The 20,533-nt window shown below is 44.5% G+C and overlaps 1 protein-coding gene across 3 annotated transcripts in view; it reads right to left on the bottom strand.

Moving 5' to 3' along the window:
- The window catches only part of rorb (RAR-related orphan receptor B), a 259,117-nt gene that overhangs the window by 15,863 nt on the left and 222,721 nt on the right, over positions 1–20,533 (bottom strand). For all 3 annotated transcript variants that reach the window (XM_078567181.1, XM_078567190.1, XM_078567173.1), the window contains exons 5-6: positions 11,518–11,639; positions 9,901–10,033 (exon numbers count right to left, since the gene is read on the bottom strand). In XM_078567181.1, the coding sequence (XP_078423307.1) occupies positions 9,901–10,033; positions 11,518–11,639 (255 nt within the window). The remainder of the gene's footprint in view (positions 1–9,900; positions 10,034–11,517; positions 11,640–20,533) is intronic.

Genomic DNA, 20,533 nt, shown 5'->3' with positions numbered 1-20,533 from the left:
AAAAAGATTTAAGACTGTAGTGGGCGTTTAGATTAGGCCCCCTGATGGCAGCTCTGAAGGGCAGAATATATTATTGCACAGATTAGACAAATGTGTAGTAATGTGGTTTTAATGGGAGATTTCCATCAAATTCTGATAAGCAGCTCATCTCAGAAAGGTAGTAAATTTCCTGAGTGTGTACAGGATAATTTTCTGCAACAATCGATTGAATTTTCCTGGCCCTGTGATGGTTGGCTTGAAGGCTGGGCATCCTGGAAAATAGGGCCAAAAGCATTGGTACAGCGCAACAATGCATTCCCATGTGCTGGGAAATAGATCGGCTGACCGTTCCACTGAGGTGGGCAACTAAATTGCATTGTTAAATCCCCAATGAGGATGGATTCTGTGGCCTCTCTGTCATTTTGCTGGCAATGGAGCAGCCCTCCACTGGGTGCGAAGGCTGCCAGCTCAATTGAGGTGGCCTCCCAGTAGCAGGTCAGGGTGGGTGCCAACAAAGCCAGAGGCTCCATGCCTCAATGATGGGGTGGCGAGCAGCTACAAGCAGCAAAGGCCACACCTGCAGCCAAAACGATTCCACCAGAGGTATTTCCCCTCCGCTCCAAGGGGCCTATCAAATTCACCCCTTATACATCTTTGATTTTTCCCCGATGCCTCCATTTTGAGGTTGTCTCACAGTCTTTGACTTGCCTCAGCGGTGCCCATTTCGCCCAGTGGGGCTGCTGAAGCTCCAGAGCTTCAGGCTCTCTGATTGGCCCTGCCGCATTGAAAGCTGGCCTGCTATCCTTAATAGGATGGTGAGCACGGTGACGGCCAGTTAGGAGGCTGCCTCTGGGAAGATTGCTGAACTGATCTCAATGCCGGCAAGTGAAATCTCCGGACCCACATCTGGCCCCTATGTTGGGCTCCTGAAGCCCATGGTAAAATTCCACCTAATATATCCTAGAATCAACAAAGGGACAGGCCATACTCAGTTTAATGATGAATAATGGAGAGGTCATGTGGTGCAGTTAGAAGCGTCCTTGCCTCTGAGCTAGAAGCTCTGTGTTTGAGCCCCACTCCAGTACCTGATGGCCACAGAAGGTACTTTCATGGTGTAGCCAAACAGGTTGACTATCAACCTGTAAATCCTTCCAATGAGTCTATGGCAGGTGGCAAGAGTGGGGGAATCACCTGGTCAGCCATGCTTGATGTGGAGTTTGCCCCTCAAGCTATAGCCTCTGGAGATAGGCTAGCAACCTCTTCCAAGGAAATACTAGCTATGGGAACAGATGTAAGTGTGTGCTTCATCTGTCTCATGCGTCTGTGCGTGCGGGAAGAGAACAAGGAAGAAGAAGAATGAATAATGAGTCAGATTTAGTTAACAGCCTAACGTTGCGCGAACATTTACCTAATAACAATCAAAATACGATTGAGTTCAAGGTTGTGTTTGAAGAGGAGAAATGTGGGCCAGTTATCAAGGGCAGAATTTACTGCTCTCCACTGTGGCGAGTTTGGTGCCACGGGTTCTTTAAACAGGAAGGAGTGTGATGCATGGGGATCCTGCCAGCTTCCCGCCTCCACCCTGATTAAATCTGTGGTGGGAAGGCCTGCGAACAGCCATCGCGCCCCGCCGCCAATTGAGCCCCTTAAGTGGGCAGTTAATGCCAATTTAAGGGTCTCATCTCACTATCGCTGTTATGAACCAAGCAGTGGATGGGGTGGCCTGCCATGGGGCTAGCATGACAAGCAAGCCTGTGCAGGGTTGCATGCAGGCCCCAGGGAGGGGTCCATTGGTCAAAGGCACATCACCTGATCAAGGAATCCGGATTAGGCAAGGGGGCCTGCTAAGAGCCACCCCCTGCCCTTGCTGCTGCCCCCTCCCCCACCTTGCCACAACCCTCACGTGCCATCACTTACCTGTGACCTGGGATTTAGTGACAATACTAGACCTCGGGTGTGTGTAGTGCCCACAGCAGCTTCCACCTCCCTGGTGGTGCTGCAATTTAATAGAGCTTCAGGCCTCTGATTGGCTAGCAGCTCTCGGTGGGTGGGACTTCTTCCCTTGTAGTCATTGATACTGTGGCTCTTCTCTAAAAGAACTTGCCGCGCCCCTAGCCAAGCAGTTCCAGTACAGCTACAATGCTGGCATCTACCTGGCTATGTGGATAATTGCTCAGGTATGTCCTGTACACAAAAAGGAGGACAAATCCAACCCGGCCAATTACCGCCCCATCAGTCTACTCAACATCATCAGTAAAGCGATGGAATGGGTCATCAATAGTGCTCTCAAGCGGCACTTGCTTAGCAATAACCTGCTCACTGACGCTCAGTTGGGTTTTGCCAGGGCCACTTAGCTCCTGACCTAATTACAGCCTTGGTTCAAATGTGGACAAAGGAGCTGAACTTAGAGGTGAGATAAGAATAACTGCCCTTGACATCAAGGCTGCATTTGACAGAGTGTGGCATCAAGGAGCCCTCGCAAAATTGAAGTCAATGGGAATTGGGGGAAAATTCTCCGCTGTTTAGAGTCATACCTAGTACAAAGGAAAATGGTGGTGGTTGTTGAAGGTCAGCTATCTCAGCTCCAGGGCATCACTGCAGGAGTTCCTCAGGGTAGTGTCCTCGGCCCAACCATCTTCAGCTGCTTCATCAATGACCTTCCTTCCATCATAAGGACAGGAGTGGGAATGTTCGCTGATGATTGTTCAATGTTCAGCACCATTCTTGATTCCTCAGATACTGAAACAGTACATGTCCAAATGCAGCAAGACCTGGACAATATCCAGGCTTGGGCTGACAAGTGGCAAGTAACATTCGTGTCACACAAGTGTCAGGCAATGACCATCTCCAACAAGAGAAAATCCAACCATCGCCCCTTGATGCTCAATGGCATTACCATCGCCAAATCCTCCACTATCAACATCCTGGGGGTTACCATTGAACAGAAACTGAACTGGACTAGCCATATAAATACTGTGGCTACAAGAGCAGGTCAGAGGCTAGGCATCGTGCGATGAGTAACTCACCTCCTGACTCCCCAAAGCCTGTCCACCATCTACAAGGCACAAGTCAGGAGTGTGATGGAATACTCCTCACTTGCCTGGATGAGTGCAGCTCCCACAACATTCAAGAAGCTTGACACCGTCCAGGACAAAGCAGCCTGCCTGATTGGCACCCCATCCACAAACAATTCATTCCCTCCACCACCGATGCACAGTAGCAGCAGTGTGTACCATCTACAAGATGTACTGCAGGAATTCACGACGACTCCTTCCACAGCACCTTCCAAACCCATAACCACTACCATCTAGAAGGACAAGGGCAGCAGATACATGGGAACACCACCAACTGGAAGTTCCCGTCCAAGTCACTCACCATCCTGACTTGGAAATATATTGCTGTTCCTTCACTGTCACTGGGTCAAATTCCTGGAACTCCCTCTGTAACAGCACTGTGGGTGTACCTACACCACATGGACTGCAGCGGTTCAAGAAGGCACCTCACCACCACCTTCTCAAGGGCAATTAGGGATGGGCAATAAATAAAAACAAAAAGCTAAAAGCTACTGCGGATGCTGGAAATCCAAAACAAAAACAAAAACAGAATTACCTGGAAAAACTCAGCAGGTCTGGCAGCATCGATGGAGAAGAAATCAGTTAACGTTTCGCGCCTTCACGGCCCTTCGGCAGAACTGAAGCATAGTTAGGAGAAAGGAGAAATATAAGCTGGTTTAAGGTGGGGGGGCGGGGGGAGAGAGAAGTTGAGGGTGTGGTGATTGTGGAGATAAGCAAGCAGTGATAGGAGCAGGTAATCAAAAGATGTCACAGACAAAAGGATCAAAGAGGTGTTGAAGGTGGTGATATTTGTCTAAGAAAAGTGCTAATTAAGAATGGAAGACAGGACACTCAAAGTACAGCTCTAGTGGGGGTGGGGTGGAAAGACTAACAAGGTTTTAGTTTTAGATTTAAAAATAATGGAAATAGGTGGGGAAAGAAGAATCTATATAAATTATTGAAAAAAAAGGAGGGAGGGGGGAGAAACGGGGTGGGGATGGGGAGTTTAAGATCTAAAGTTGTTGAATTCAATATTCAGCCCGGAAGGCTGTAAAGTGCCTAGTCGGAAGATGAGGTGCTGTTCCTCCAGTTTGCGTTGGGCTTCACTGGAACGATGCAGCAAGCCAAGGACAGACATGTGGACAAGAGAACAGGGTGGAGTGTTAAAATGGCAAGCGACAGGGAGGTTTGGGTCTTTCTTGCGGACAGACCGCAGGTGTTCTGCAAAACGGTCGCCCAGTTTGCATTTGGTCTCTCCAATGTAGAGGAGACCGCATTGGGAGCAATGAATGCAGTAGACTAAGTTAGGGGAAATGCAAGTGAAATGCTGCTTCACTTGAAAGTAGTGTTTGGGCCCTTGGACGGTGAGGAGAGAGGAAGTGAAGGGGCAGGTGTTGCATCTTCTGCGTGGGCATGGGGAGGTGCCATAGGTGGGGGTTGAGGAGTAGGGGGTGATGGGCAATAAATGCTGGCCCAGCCAGTGAAGTTCACATCCAATGAATGAATAAAAGAAAACAGGAAAATAAGGAAATTGCGGACATGTTAAGTAATTACTTTGCCTCAGTCTTTAAAGTAGACGATGAGGATAGCATTAGTTTCCCAGCAGCAGGGATGGTGACTCACCAAAATTAGCATAAGAAAAGTAAAGTAATGAAGAAAATAATGACAATAAGAATAACAAATTCCCAAGACAAGATGGTTTCCATCCCAGTGTTTTACAGGAAGTAGGTAAGAACATTGCAGATGGCAACATTCTCTTGATTCAGGAACCATTGCTTTGGACTGGAAAATTGCCCATGCTATTTAAGTAAGGGGACAGAAGGAAACCAGGGAATTATAGACTAGTTAGCCCTTCATCTGTCGTTGGAAAGTCTATAGTCAAGGGTGGAGCGACTGAACACCTTGAAAATTTTCAGCTGATCAGAGAGCCATGGTGGTTTTGTAAAAGGTAGGTGCTGCCTGAGGAACCCAAATGAATTTTTTTGAAGAGGCAACTGAAATAGCGGACATGCAAATATCTATGGGTTTAACTTATATGGACTTCCAGAAGGCATTTGATTAAATTTCTCATAAGAGACTGCTAGCTGAAGTAGAAGTTCATGGAATAGAGGGAAATTATTGACCTGGTTAGGAGGTTGGCTGAGCGGCAGGAGACAGAGAATAGGGATGATGGGCAAGTACCCTAACTGGTAGGATATAACTAGCAACATCCCACAGGCATCTATATTAGGGATAGGATAGAAGGGGATAAGATTTATCAGAATAGAAAGCCATACATCTAGGTTTGCCGATGATGTAAAGATAGACGGCATTGTAGGCAATGTAGATGGAAGTATAAAATTACAAAACGATATTAATAGATCAAGTGAATGTGCAAAACTGTAGCAAATGGATTTCAAGATAGGCATGTGCACCCTCATCCACTTAGGATAGGATAGGAAAAAGGATAAACAGCGTACTGCTATGGTCCCAGCTGATGTGACCACTGGACAAGCCTGATCCCAGAGTGGAACCCAGCTTGATAGCTTTTATTTGTTTGTTTAGATACGTGGAGAGTGGCTACTGAACAGAGTCACAGAAGTCAGCTGATGAACTTTTAAGAAAAGAATAAAACATTTATTAAACAAGAAAAGATTAACTATATTATATACTCCTTCACTCACAACTATACCTTTACAGATATACACAGATTTGTAAGGATAACACAAGTTACAAAAGCTCTCTTATACTCTAATGTCCACAGTAAGTACACAGTCCGTGTGAACCACTAGGTGACCTGTGGTCAGACACACCACATTCTGAAACCAAGTGACAGATGCCACCCCAAACAGATGCTATGGATCTCTCCTCAACTCTCTCCAGACGCTTGTCACACCGTGAGCCAACCAGTCTCACTAAATTCCGTCTTTCACATGAGGGTTTCCAATCTCCACTCTCCAAGAGCTCGCTTTGGAATCTTCTCCAAAACCGAAGCTTTCTCTCAGACATCTTCCACAAGGGTCCACCTCCAGGGTTGTGAACTCTCCTTCAGGTGTTCCTCACCCCTGGATCACCATATCCATTTGAAATTCCTTCCACGCCTTCTCGCTCACCGACTTAGCCGTCAACAGTACACCACTGCTTCACATGCCCATAGCAAAGAGTTACAGACCTTCAGCCATCTCTTTGGGCCTTCTGACTTCTCACAAGCCATTTCTGTTTTAAATTTGCTTCCTGCAGTTTTTCTATTTAAGCTTGAAGCTTGGAGCCTTCCTCTGCTCCTCATTCTTAACTTCACTTAACAGGACCTTTCCCAGCTTCCTGTCCTTCCTTTGACTAGAAGGTCTTCTTGGGACTTTCTCCTGTTCCACTCCCCTGAATTTGGGGACTTAATTCTTTAGTCTCTTTGGGGAAACCTGCTTCCGCTGGCAACTGCTTCCAACTGAACTCAAAGTACTTTTAGTTTTTTCTCCATGCGTGTGTGTGTGTATGTATGTGTGTAGGGGTGGGTCCTGCCTCTCTGCTCCCCTGTTGCTAGGCAACAGCACAGCTTTTTCTACTCTTGTTTGCTTAACTCCTTTTTAGGAGGCGTAAAACTCATTAGAAATGCAGGCACCTTTTAAGTGAAACTAAAATTCAACTTGACCTTTTCTTAACACACAAATACAGAAATACAAATGAAATTAAACTTTAAAGCTAAAACTCATTCCTGGCATTCCTGGAAATACAAATATAACTTACTTAAGCTATCTCTATTTCCTAACAGTACTTTCTAAATGTTGTAGAAGCATTGGGAGTCTAAACAGACTTGGGGATCCAGATACATAGATCATTCAAAATGTCATGAACAGATACGGAAAATTATCAAGGAGGCTAATGGAATGCTGGTATTTCCACCTTGCTGTGTCAACTGAAGCTCAGCTGGTAGCTTTCTCACTTTGGAGTTAGAAGCTGTGAGTTCAAGTCCCACTCCCGGACTCGAGTACAGAAATCTAGACTGATACACCAGTGCGGTACTAAGGGAGTATTGCATTATTGGAGGTACTGACTTTTGGATGCAACGTTAAATCAGGACCTGGTCTGTCCTTTCAGATGAATGTAAAAGACCCCATGGCACTATTTAAAAGAAGATTAAGGGAGCCGTTTCAAGTGCCCTGACCAATATTTATCCCTCAATCAACAACACAAACAGATTACCTGATCATTATCATGTTTAGACCATAAGACCATAAGACATAGGAGCAGAAATTAGGCCATTCGGCCCATCGAGCGTGCTCCGCCATTCAATCATGACTGATAAGTTTCTCAATCCCATTCTCCCGCCTTCTCCCCGTAACCTTTGATCCCCTTACCAATCAAGAACCTATCTATCTCGGTCTTAAATACACTCAATGACCTGGCCTCCACAGCCTTCTGTGGCAATGAATTCCATAGATTCACCACTCTCTGGCTAAAGAAGTTTCTCCTCATCTCTGTTCTAAAAGGTCTTCCCTTTACTCTGAGGCTGTGCCCTTGGGTCCTAGTCTCTCCTACTAATGGAAACATCTTCCACACGTCCACTCTATCCAGGCCTTTCAGTATTCTGTAAGTTTCAATCAGATCCCCCCTCATCCTTGTAAACTCCATCGCGTATAGACCCAGAGTCCTCAAACGTTCCTCATATGTTAAGCCTTTCATTCCTGGGATCATTCTCGTGAATCTCCTCTGGACCCTCTCCAGGGCCAGCACATCCTTCCTGAGATACAGGGCCAAAAATTGCTCACAATATTCTAAATGTGGTCTGACCAGAGCCTTCTAAAGCCTCAGCAGCACATCCCTGCTTTTATATTCTAGTCCTCTCAAAATAAATGCCACCATTGCATTTGCCTTCCTAACTACCGACTCAACCTGCAAGCTAACCTTTAGAGAATCCTGGACTAGGACTCTCAAGTCCCTTTGCACTCCAGATTTCTGAATTCTCTTCCCATTTAGAAAATAGTCTATGCCTCTATTCTTCCTTCCAAAGTGCATGACCTTACACTTCCCCACATTGTATTCCATCTGCCACTTCTTTGCCCATTCTCCTAACCTGTCCAAATCCTTCTGCAGCTTCCCCGCCTCCTCAATACTACCTGTCCCTCCACCTATCTTTGTATCATCTGCAAACTTAGCCAGGATGCCCTCAGTTCCTTCATCTAGATCATTAATGTATAAAGTGAAAAGTTGTGGTCCCAACACTGACCCCTGCGGAGCTCCACTAGTCACCGGCCGCCATCCTGAGAAGGACTCCCTTATCCCCACTCTCTGCCTCCTGCCAGACAGCCAATCTTCTATCCATGCTAGTACCTTGCCTCTAACACCATGGGCTCTTATCTTGCTGAGCAGCCTCCTGTGCGGCACCTTGTCAAAGGCCTTCTGGAAGTCCAAGTAGATAACATCCATTGGCTCTTTGTCTAACCTACTCGTTACCTCCTCAAAGAATTCTAACAGATTTGTCAGGCATGACCTCCCTTTGATGAAACCATGCTGACTTTGCCCGATTTTACCATGCACTTCCAAGTATTCTGAAATCTCATCCTTAATAATGGACTCTAAAATCTTACCAACGACCGAGGTCAGGCTAATCGGCCTGTAATTTCCCGTCTTTTGCCTCACTCCCTTCTTAAACAGGGGGGTTACATTAGTGATTTTCCAGTCCTCTGGGACCCTCCCTGACTCCAGTGATTTCTGAAAGATCACCACTAACGCCTCCACTATCTCTTCAGCTATCTCCTTCAGAACTCTGGCGTGTAATCCATCTGGTCCAGGTGATTTATCCACCTTCAGACCTTTCAGTTTTCCTAGCACCTTCTCCTTGGTAATGGCCACCATACTCACCTGTTGTGGGGGCTCACTGTGCACATATTGGCTGCCACATTTTCTACATTATAACAGTGACCACACTTCAAAAGTGCTTTGTTGGCTGTGAAGCATTTTATAATATCCTGAGGTCTATAATAAGACACTATATAAAGGCAAGTCTTTCACTTTCTTCCTTATCTAAATTACTAGAACACAAGTGGTTACGAGTCATGTTGCATCCATATTATGCCCCGGTTCAACTACACCAGTCGTACTGTGAGCAACTCTGGGCACCACACCTTAAGAAGGGTATAGTCAGTGTAGATTTACTAGATTGATACCTGAACTTCAAGGGTTAAATTAGGAGGACAGATTACACAACTAGAGCTGGAATTTAGAAGATTAAGGGGCGGTTTAGTCAAAGGTTTCAAGGTATTATAGCAAACTGATCGGGCAGATAAAAATAAATTATTTCTGCTGGCTGAGGAATCTGGAACTAGGGGATAGATATAGCATAAAAGTTACAGTCAAATAAAGGTATTAAGGGATATGGGGCAAAGGTGGGTATGTGGCGTCTGCTTACAGATCAGTCAAGATTGCTTTGAATGGCAAACAGGGTTGAGGGTCTAAATGGTCTCGTCCTGTTCCTATGTTCTTTTAGAGTGAAAGAGTCATTAGTTGTTGCTCAATACCCAAATAGCTTGCTCCAAAATCTTCACTGCCCTGTAACAATGTAGATCACTGGAGAAAATTCATACTAAAACAGCCAAAGATCGTTACCAGCATGAATCTGTTCAATTCAGTCTTGCACTTCTGGCGTAACTTTTATTAAGTTAAAAAAAAATAATTTGACAGTGCAAGACATGGTCATAGTCGAAATAATAGCATTGTGTCATTGACTCCATAATTGTGCTTGGCTGTGAATGTAAACATAGAAAATGGCCTTGCAGCAACTACTACCACGATGGCATTGCCCCTTAAATGTCGGCTTAATTGATAGTTGTGCCATAACCCAACAATTAAATGACAGCCATCTTACTCATTACTGAAGTATATTTGTAACCCATACCTGATTTGAGAAGGAGAATTTGATCATTCTGACACAAGTCCATGAACCCTGTAATGCGTTTGGCAAACTCGACTACATACTGAATTGCGTGCGTGACCTGAATTGCACACTGCTGCCATATGACTTCCCTCACCTTTTAAAAGAAAAAAAATACAGTAATGGGAAGGAAAGAGAAACAAACTGCACAGAATATTTTGGGTGTGTTAGAAACAAATGTCAGAAAGAAGAGCAAAAGCACTTTGAGAAGGATACCAAGGAGAAAGACATGGTATTGTTCCTGAAGTTAACACTGAGCTTTCCTGGAACCATTTATGAGGCCAATTGTAGAAGTGCTGGAATGGGTGGAGGACTTGAAGTGCCTTCATCTTTCTCCTAGGTATTCTGGACTGCTCTGATTTTAATATGGTCTTTAGCAACTCTGGGCTATAGCTGTGTCCTTTGTTCTCTCCATTTCACTTGTCTAGTTTCCATTTCATCAATTTGAACTTATATTTATCTTTCTTCTATTTAAAAAAATACTTTTTCCATAGCCTGATCAAAATTAAACTCTTCTTTTGTGTAGATTTTTTAGCCCAACAATTGCTTCTTTATGACATTAGCTACATAAGTAACCCTATACTTTTAAATCATTCTTCCCCCTCGTTTTCTTCACTTTCAATTCTTATAAAGGATTTGCACCTGAAATGTTAACACTGTTTTGTCTTCACGAACAAAGCATCTGTGTAGTTCTAGGATTTTTTCCAATTTGAACATTTTATATGTACTTTTGCAATGAATGATATATAAAGTGCGATAATTTCTGTCCAGTCATTTTAATTTCAGTTAAAACTATACTGGGCTCTTAACAGTCAATCATGGGTAACCTACTCATTGCTTCCCAATTTATCTTTTCTTCTCTCTGTCGTCTTTTCAACAGTGATGCAATCCTACACCAAAAGTCATGGCCCTTTGCTTCAGTTTCTCAACACAAATGATTTAAAATAAATCTGGCACAATGTTGGCACAAATCACCAGTATAACCCCAAATCTTGGAACTGTATCTGCATGATTTTTTAATGGGTAAGGACAGCAGTAGTGATTCTATGATCTAGCACTCCCAGCACGAGTGTAACTCACATGAAACATATCTCAGGAAATTTCAGGCACCCAGAAAATTTCCATCCATAGACAAAAAAATCATGGTCTGCGCACTAAAAAGTTCCCACCCCTGTGAGCACCAGTCTCTTCTCATAAATGAAAAGAGGGAAACCCAGCAATTAATATTGACAAGAAAGATTAGAAATTACATCTTGGCCATGAAGCTTTCTTCAGAAAACAGAAACAAAAGAACAGGCTGTACATAGTCTGTGGAAGGAAAGAACTTGAAAACCAAATGTATTTTTTCTAATTCCACATGCGCTTACGCTCTTAAAAATCCTTTTCTCCTGCTCTACTGATCCAAGTCTCAGCACAAGAAAGCCTGTAGCTACTACGTTTTCCTTTCAGCACATTTTTACTACCTCTGTTATCATTTGCTGCCCTCATGCTAATACAATCCCTTGTGTTCTCCCCTCCATATCATTTTATTATTTTTTTATTTGAACAGCAATGTAAATATCCTCTGGAGACCATGGTTACCTTGTTTTGGTAAACTTTTATATCTTCATATGTGTGCGTCTGCCATGCCAACTGCTGAAGTTCCTCCACTGTATACTGACATGTCTCCAAGTGGGACTTTATAATATTCTGTGCGATACGATCTGAGGATTACAACATATAAAATTAAGAAATAAATTAATTGATAGACTCATACATTTAAATTCTCCTATTATGATGGCTTGAAGATGTGTACTCTAGACACAATAAAAGTTCCATCTGGCAATTCACAATATTTGCTTTTTAATACTTTGAAGACTAAGGATGACTGCACTGAAAAAGCTATGAAATATAACATTACCAGATTCTGCAATGCTGCTATAATTAGGTCTAGGAGATCCTCCATTGAAAAACATAAGCAATTTACAAACAGAAATAGGCCATTAGGCCAATGAACTTCATGCTTTTCAACTGATTTTGACCCCATCCACCTGCCTTCACAGAATACTTCTTAACCTTTTCTCTCTCCAGTAGCATATCGATGAGACTATTTACACTATTAATTTCAATGGTTCACCCTCAATTTATTTCATAAGTTTTCTTTACTTTCTGTAAAGAGGTTTTGCCTGAATTCCCTCCTTCCCTTTAAATACCTATTTAGTAAATTGTGCTCCCTCTGTTATTTGAACAAATTGGACTAGCTTTTGGTAGCACTCCCTTTACTGACTCAGAGGATTGTGGGTTCAAGTCCCACTCCAGGGATTGAACACAAAAATCGAGGCTGACACCCCAGTGCTGTACTACGGGAGTGTTGCACTGTTGGAGATGCTGTCTTTCAAATGAGAAAGTAAACTGAAGTCCTGTCTGTTCTTTCAGGATGATGTTGATGCTAAATGGGATAGATTCAGAACAGATCTAGTAGCTTAAAACTGGCCTTCCATGAGGCACTGTGCACCATCAGCAGCAGCAGAATTGTGTTCAATCTGTAACCTCATGGCCTGGCATATCTCTCACTCTATCATTAGCTTCAAGCCAAGCAATCAAACCTTTCAATGAAGAGTGCAGAAGGGCATGCCAGGGGCAGCATCAGGCATACCTAAAAATGAAGTGTCAGTCTTGTGAAGCTACAACACAGGACTACTTGCATGCCAAACAGCGCAGGCAACATGCGATGGAGCTTAGCGATCCCACAAACCACAGATCAGATCTATGCACTGAAGTCCTGCCACATCCAGTTGTGAATGGTGGTGGACAATTAAACATCTAACAACTAAATATCCAAATCCTCAAAGATCTTCAGCCAGAAGTGCCAAGTGGATGATTCAGCTCAGCCTCCTCCAGAGTTCTCCAGCATCACAGATGCCAGTCTTTAGCCAGTTTGATTGACTCCACATGATATCAAGAAATGTCTGAAGGCACTGGATGCTGCAAAGGCTATGGGCCCTGACAACATCGTGACAGTAGTACTGAAGACTTGTGCTCCAGAACTAGCTGCATCCCAAGCCAATTGTTCCAGTACAGCTAGAACACTGGTATCTACACGGCTATGTGGAATTTTTCCCAGGTGTGTCCTACCCACATAAAGCAGGACAAATCCAAGCCAACCAATTATTGCCCATCAGCTTCCTCTCGATCATCAGCAAAGTGATGGAAGGTGTCGCCAACAGTGCTATCAAGAGGCACTTACTCAGCAATAACCTGCTCACTGATGCTCAGTTTGGACTCCGCCAGGGTTACTCAGCTCATTACAGCCTTTGTTCAAACAAGGACAAAAGAGCTGAACTCAAGAGAAGGGGTGAGAGTGACTGTCGTTGACATCAAGGCAGCATTTGGCTGAGTGTAGCATCAAGGAGCCCTGGCAAAATTAAGGTCAATGGGAATAGGAGGAAAACTCTCCACTAGTTAGAATCATAGCCAAAACAAAGGAAGATGGTAATGGTTGTTGGAGGCCGATCATCCCAGGACGTCACTGCAGGAGTTCCCCTTCTTGGGGGTCCCTAGCAACACTAGGCACCAAAGACTTGTAGGCAATGCTTGTGCTTGGTGTTGTCCTGGTGTAAATGGAGGGAAGTAAGTCATGGGTTGCACTTTCCTCATTAGCGTGGTGATGGAACATGCCTGTCCATACCTGAGTGGGAATTTTATATGCTAACTTCTAAATGCTACAAAAATTCTGATGGGTAAGGGAAAGCGATAGGGACTTGCCCCATTTCTGCTGCCTGCCAACCAAGATTATGGATTTTTGTACCACTTCAAAGCGGAATTTTGAGGTCAACATAAAATAGTAAAGTTTGTGCTTCTGGCAATTTTCATATTACTCTAACAAGCCTGAGGTATAAGCCCCTGCTATATTGATAGTGATTTATCAGGCAATGTCACACTAGTCACTCCTAAAGATGAACCTTTTGTTTTAAGAGTAGCTAAGGCTATTTTCTTTTATTTGCAGTATTCCAGTCCAAAACTTATTTTCAACTGATCTGTTGATTGTTCCTCTTCTTGCTGGAGTCTAGCTGCTGTAAATATATAATATTAAAACAGAAAATGCGGAAAATACTCAGCAGCTCTGGCAGCTTGTGTGGGGATAGAAACAGGGAGTGCAATATAATTCTTACCCCGGAGGCAGGGATAGGGTGGCGTATAATAGGGTGGGAAGATGTGGGGTGGAGTCCCCGTCACTTTACCGACTCATCCCAATTAAGTCTCAGGCGGGAAGAGTCTAATATGATCTTCCCGCCCAATTCACGTCATGACCTTTCATCAGAGCATAATCTGATTCATCACCTCATGAAAGGTCAGAACCTGAAATGTTAACTCTGTTTTTCTCACCATAGATGCTGCCAGGCCAGTTGAGTATTTGATGCATTTTCTGTTTTATTTCAGATTTCCAGCATCTGTAGTATTTTGCTTTTGAAAATATATGATATTCTAGTTCATACCCCCTATTGTAAGAACAAAGCACACTTTGACTCTGATGTTGACAGGAGCTGGTTTTCTAAGCCGGGGGTGGGGTGGTGGTGTTGTGGGTGGGGGACGGGACGTGATGTGGGCAGAGAATTGGTTGGGAAACCCGGAATGCCTGGTTTTCCCACACACAGTGAGCACTCCAGAATAGGCCACACTTCCAAGGAAGGAGCCTGTAGCTGCTATTGGAAGTGTGGGTGCAGGGATAGGGGTGTATAGGGTCTGATCCCTGACACTGGGGGAGGGAGCAGGTAGGGGCAGTAGAAAGAAGTCTGATCCCTGATCAGTAGAGTGTCTTTGGATGGGAAGTAGGTCTGATGCAGGGTGGGGGTGCGGGGAGGGGGAAATTTCAGGGAAGCATGCAGTTTGGGGTCTGGGATGATCACTCCTTTTCCTCTTGCCTACAGGCGCTGTTGTAAAGGCACATTTTTTCCACAAAGCCGTCTTTGCCTCCCTTGAGCTGCTGCGTTTTCCAAGGCCTAGAAAACCTGGCCAGCCATATTTCAACCTATAAAGGAAGTTAAATGTGAGGCTCTTAGCCTCAGTATAATATTTAAATAGGATTAAATGGGTTGGCTATGCACTTCTTGTCCAATCATTGTTAAACACTGAAGTGGACAGGTTAGAGGTGGGTCGGGGTCGGTTTGAGAACTTTAACATCACATTCCATTCCAACCCACCCATTTTTGGTGGTTAAAATTCAACTTTTGTCTCAGTTAAAACTGGAGAAAATCTGGTATGCAAGATAAGGCTACTCAGCCCATCCTAATTCACCTACCCTGAGAGCTCTTAACATCTCCCCATTGTTATATCCAATAGTTTCTTTTAAATACTTGCAAGGTTTTTGCTCCACTGCTCCATCTGTAAGCATATTTGACACATTGATAACTCTTTGTATGAAGAATTTTCCAATATATGTCCAGAAATTACCATTTGCTAGTTTGAACCTCTCTCCCATACTTACACATTTTAATTTAAAGCAGCATTTTATCTACCCTTAACTATCTTGTATACCTCGATAAGATTATTTCTCATACATCTCCTTTCTAAGACGGAAAGTCTTAAGCTATCCATTCTATCCTCATAACTCCAGATCCTGGGATTGAGGGTCAGTCTTGTGGTGCTTCTCTGTAATTCCTCCATCAGTTGGGTACCTTTGTGTCTTGCTGACCAGAATTGGTGAGACTGGTGTCATCAGGCACATATTCAGGACTTGCCACCCATTGTACAAGAGTAGAATGTCTTTCCACTATTTGTTTTCAGCTTGTTTAACTTGAACAAAACCCAGCTACTGGAGAAATCAGTGATCATCAGGCACTTGAGATCAGAGTGAAACCAGCAGCTTGAACCCAGGGGAAGCTGCACTGTAGACAGTTGGGTTATTCTCAGAGATTTGATTTTTCTAATTTCAATAAAGATTGTATTTTCAGGCTGTCAGATGAAATGTTAAATCAAACTCCCAGCTGCATGCACAGGTTGACATAAAAGAGTCCCTATTACAATTTGAAGAAGAACAGGGAGTTCTCCAAAGGTTGGATTCTTTTTCTTTGCACCTGAACAGGTAGGCCCAAAAAGTACCCACTATTTGATCTCTGGCTGCACTTAAATGGCACCAGAGAGCTGCAGGCACCTATAATGGACATCTCCAGGCAGCTTCCAATATTGGGCCATATGTTGACAGTAGCCTCCAGGTAAACCTGAAAGAGGGAATGATCAGAATTAAAGGGCCAATCTGGAGGAGGCAGGGGCACCGTAACCCGGGGATGAGAGTGATCGGAATAAAGTGGAAGCAGCAATTGATGGGGTGGGGGCGGAGGAAGATGAAGGTGATGCTTGAGCTCGTGTTGATGGTGGAGACAAAGGTGAGAGCTGGCCAGCGGCAGACAGAGGCCTGAACATGGAGCTAGGAGAAGCATCAATGCAGCCCCAGGCTCCACATTCAGGTAAGTATATTTTAAAAATGTACATTTTTCTGGCAGTTTCCAAGGGGTAGGTCACATGTAGTCCTGGTTTTCATGAATGCAGTTGGGCCGCTATAAGTTATGTTCAAGGCAACACAATCTTGCACAGAGGGTTTCCATCAGGGGTGGTAGGCTCCTTATCTACAAATGGTGGAATCATCCCAGATTTACACTAAGTGGGGTAGCTGGCAGGTAAAACAATGTTTTATGCACTAGCCGCGATGGTGGGTTTTCACACTGTATCATCCCAAATTCCCCACATTACTTATGCATTCCCGGGAAACATGCCGTTTCCATGGCAGGCAGGCTCTCATTCGCCCACCATGCTGTCACCTCGCCACTTCATCATGCCACATTTAAAGTACAGCCGCGCTCAGTGCTTCCAGCCCAGTACTGCAGCAAAGAAGGCATGGCCCTGAAAGGCAAGAAGACTGCAGCCCTCAAGCGCCTTTTGGATGCCGTGGAGACCCGCTGTGATGTCCTCTACCCCCGCTCTGGCCGCAGGAGTGGCAGCTACAATACCACTCTGACTTGGTAGGTAATGGCAGTGGTGATCAGTGCCAATGCTGCATAGAAGAGATTGGCCATCCAATGCAGATAGAGGATGAATGATCTCATCTGTGCAGCCAAGGTAAGGCAACCATCTCATCACTCCAAACTCACACACTCAAACCCATCACACATTAACTGGCATCTCACTCACTGCCAGCTCAAGGGACATCACCACCCATTTTTACACACATACCCTCACATGTCCATCTGGCCTCATCTCTTCTATGGTTTGCCTCCTCAGTCCTCACCATCTTGAGTCCACTTGCACAGATCAACATGTGCCCCCATACACACCCTAAGATACCCTCTTTCCTGAGTACAACCCTCGTCCTGCAGCCTCTTCTCTTGCCTGAAGCCACTTCCCCCCCTTTACCAAGCAAGACCTTGCCCTGCAGCCATTGAAAAGCCTCCCACATATGGCTGATCTGTTGGGAAAAGACCTATCTGTGAGCCCCCTCTAAAAGTGACGTGGCGCTGTCTATGAAGCCTGGCGCTGATGACTGCGAGTTCTGACCGAAGCAAGATAGGCAAACAAACCTTGAAGTCCTGAGCGAAGTGCAGCCCACCAAGTGCATGCCGCTTATGTGCTGTTGTGAAACATGTTGGCATGTTTTCCCGCCAACATGGGTGGACAATTCAGCTGAGGGGGGGAGGGGGTGATGAGTCTGGCGGGCTAGCCTTATAATGATGTGCTGATGTGTTATAATGAGATACCTGACATCCAATGGAGGGGAACATGACCCATCATCAACGGGCGGAAAGGTCGATCGCAAACTGGTTTCACAACATCGTAAAACTGATTTTTGGCCTTCTTGCCACATTGTCCGCTGACAGCACCGACCATGCCCAACGCTGGCAAGCACAGAAAATTCCTGCCAAATGCCTGTTTCAGGTTTGAACCACTGAAAGCTTGTTTCCAAAGCTATCCTGACATGGCACTACTGCATTTTCAACTTGTGATTATTGTATGTTTCCTGCTTAATGTATTGGAGGCTTAAATACCCATTCAGTGCCCAAAAACAGGTGTGGCACCATTGAATTTCTAGACCTTGGTCCAACATATATTCTTCAACCATTAGCACCAAAAAGAGGTCAGCCAGTTAATACATTAGCCTATTATATGCGAATTGGTTGTTGGCTTTGGCTACATAATGACAGTGCCCACACTTTGGAAGTAATTAATTCAATGGAACATGACATTGTCAGGACATGAAAGGCACTATAGAAACAGAAACATATTCTTTATTCATCTCAGCTGCAGTGTTTCCAATTTCTGCAACAGTTGGAAAATTTGCTTTATTTCTGAGTTAAAAAGAATCAAAGGCCACCAGGGATTTTCCCCAAAATCAAGCGATGTTTAACTTACAAGGCTGAGGTTCATAATAATAATGATAATTAATAGATGACAGGGACAGCTGTTCCAGTACAGCTACAACACCGACATCTACCAGACAATGTGGAAAATTGCCCAGGTGTGTCCTGTACACAAAAAGCAGGACAAATCCAACCTGGCCAATTTTTGCCCCATCAGTCTACTCTCCATCATCAGTAAAGTGATGGAAGAGGACATCAACAGTGCTATCAAGCAGCACTGACGCTCAGCTTGGTTTCCGCCAGGGCCACTCAGCTCCTGCCCTCATTACAACCTTGGTTCAAACATGGACAAAAGAGCTGAACTCACAGCACTCACTGACACCCTCCACAGTGCAGGGAGACACACCTTGGTGGGACCTAGTTCTAGAGTATCCTCAGGATCACAGTCTGGTGAGCACATCATACTGTCTGATCCACAACAGGCGGAGGCAGGGACTTTCTAGGTTCTAGGTGAGAGAGGAAGTACTGGAGGGACTACTGGTATCCTTGAAGGTGGATGGAAGCCAGAGAGTAGATAATAATTGCTTTGAGGATCATTTCCTGATCCTCACTAAATACAGGTGAGGTCCCAGAGAACTGGAGGCCTGTGGGCATTGTATCATTATTTAAAAGGGGTGCAAGGGATAGGCCAGAAAATTATAGGCCGGTCAGTCTGACTTTGGTGGTGGGAAAATTATTGGAAACAATTCTGAGAGACAGGATAAACTGTCACTTAGAAAGGCACGGATTGATCAGGGATAGTCAGCGTGCGTTTGTTAGGGAAAGATCGTGTTTTACTAAATTAGTAGCATTTTTTGAGGCAGTAACAAGGAGGGTTGATAAGGGTAGTGTAGTGGATGTTGTCTACATGGATTTCAGTAAGGCATTTGACAAGGTCCCACATGGCAGGCTGGTCAGGAAATTGAGACCTTACGGGATACAGGGGAAGGTGGCAGATCAAATCCAAAATTGGCTCAGTGACAGGAAACAAAGGGTAATGGTCGATGGATGTTTTTGCGAATGGAAAATGGTTTCCAATGGTGTTCACAGGGCTCAGCGTTGGGGCCCTTGCTGTTTGTTGTATATATTAATTATTTAGATTTAAATGTGGGAGGCATGATTGGCAAATTTGCAGATGACACAAAAATTGGCCATGTAATTGATAGTGAAGAGGATAGCTGTCGACTCCAGAATGATATCAATGGTTTAGTTGAGTGGGTGGAGAAGTGGCAAATGGAATTCAATCTGGAAAAGTGTGAGGTAATGCATTTGAGGAAGGCAAACAAAGCAAGGAATACTCAATAAATGGGAAGTTATTGAGAGGAGTTGAGGAAGTTAGAGACCTTGGAGTGCATGTCCACGGGTCCTTGAAGGTGGCAGGTGGCAGTACAGGTGGACAAGGTGATCAAAAAAGCATATGGAATGCTTTCCTTTATTGGACCAGGTATTGAATACAAAAGCAGGGATGTAATGATAGAACTGTGTAAAACGCTGGTTAGGCCACAGCTAGAATTTTGTGTACAGTTCTGGTCATCACATTACAGAAAGGACATAATTGCTCTGGAGAGAGTGCAGAGAAGATTTACAAGAATGTTGTCAGGGCTTGAAAATTGCAGCAGTGAGGAGCGTTTGTATGGGCTGGGGTTGTTTTCCTTAGAACAGAGGAAGCTAAGGGGTGACCTAATTGAGGAGTACAAAATTATGAGGGGCCTAGAATAGGGTAGACAGAAAGGCTTGTTTTCCCCTAGCTGAGGGGTCAATTACAAGGGGGCATAAATTTAAGGTGATTGGTAGAGGGATTAGAGGGGACATGAGGAAAAAGTTTTTCACGCAGAGGGTGGTGGGCATTTGGAATTCACTGCCTAAGTTGGTGGTTGAGGCTGAAACGCTCAACTCATTTAAAAGGTACCTGGATCTGCATCTGATGTGCTGTAACCTGTGAGGCTATGGACCAGGTGCTGGAAGGTGAGATTAAAATGAGCGGCTGTTTTTTTTTTTTGGCATTTGTCTGGCACAGACACAATGGGCTGAATGGCCTCTTTCTGCAAAGTAACTTTTCTGTGGTTCAATGGTTCTTTTTCTATGATTCTGGCACTCGATGGATTGCTGGAGGCCAGAAATGTGCTGAATCCGAGTCAGATGACGACCCTCTGGACTTGGTCATACCTCAGTAGCTGGACCTGCAAAGGCAAGCTCGGGAATATCAGCAAGGGATGTCCACTGCACTCCTC

Source organism: Cetorhinus maximus, chromosome 2, assembly GCF_964194155.1.
Source record: "Cetorhinus maximus chromosome 2, sCetMax3.hap1.1, whole genome shotgun sequence".
NCBI lineage: Eukaryota > Metazoa > Chordata > Chondrichthyes > Lamniformes > Cetorhinidae > Cetorhinus > Cetorhinus maximus.
Note: the sequence above shows the minus strand (reverse complement) of the source record. Positions and strands in the feature narration are given on the sequence as shown.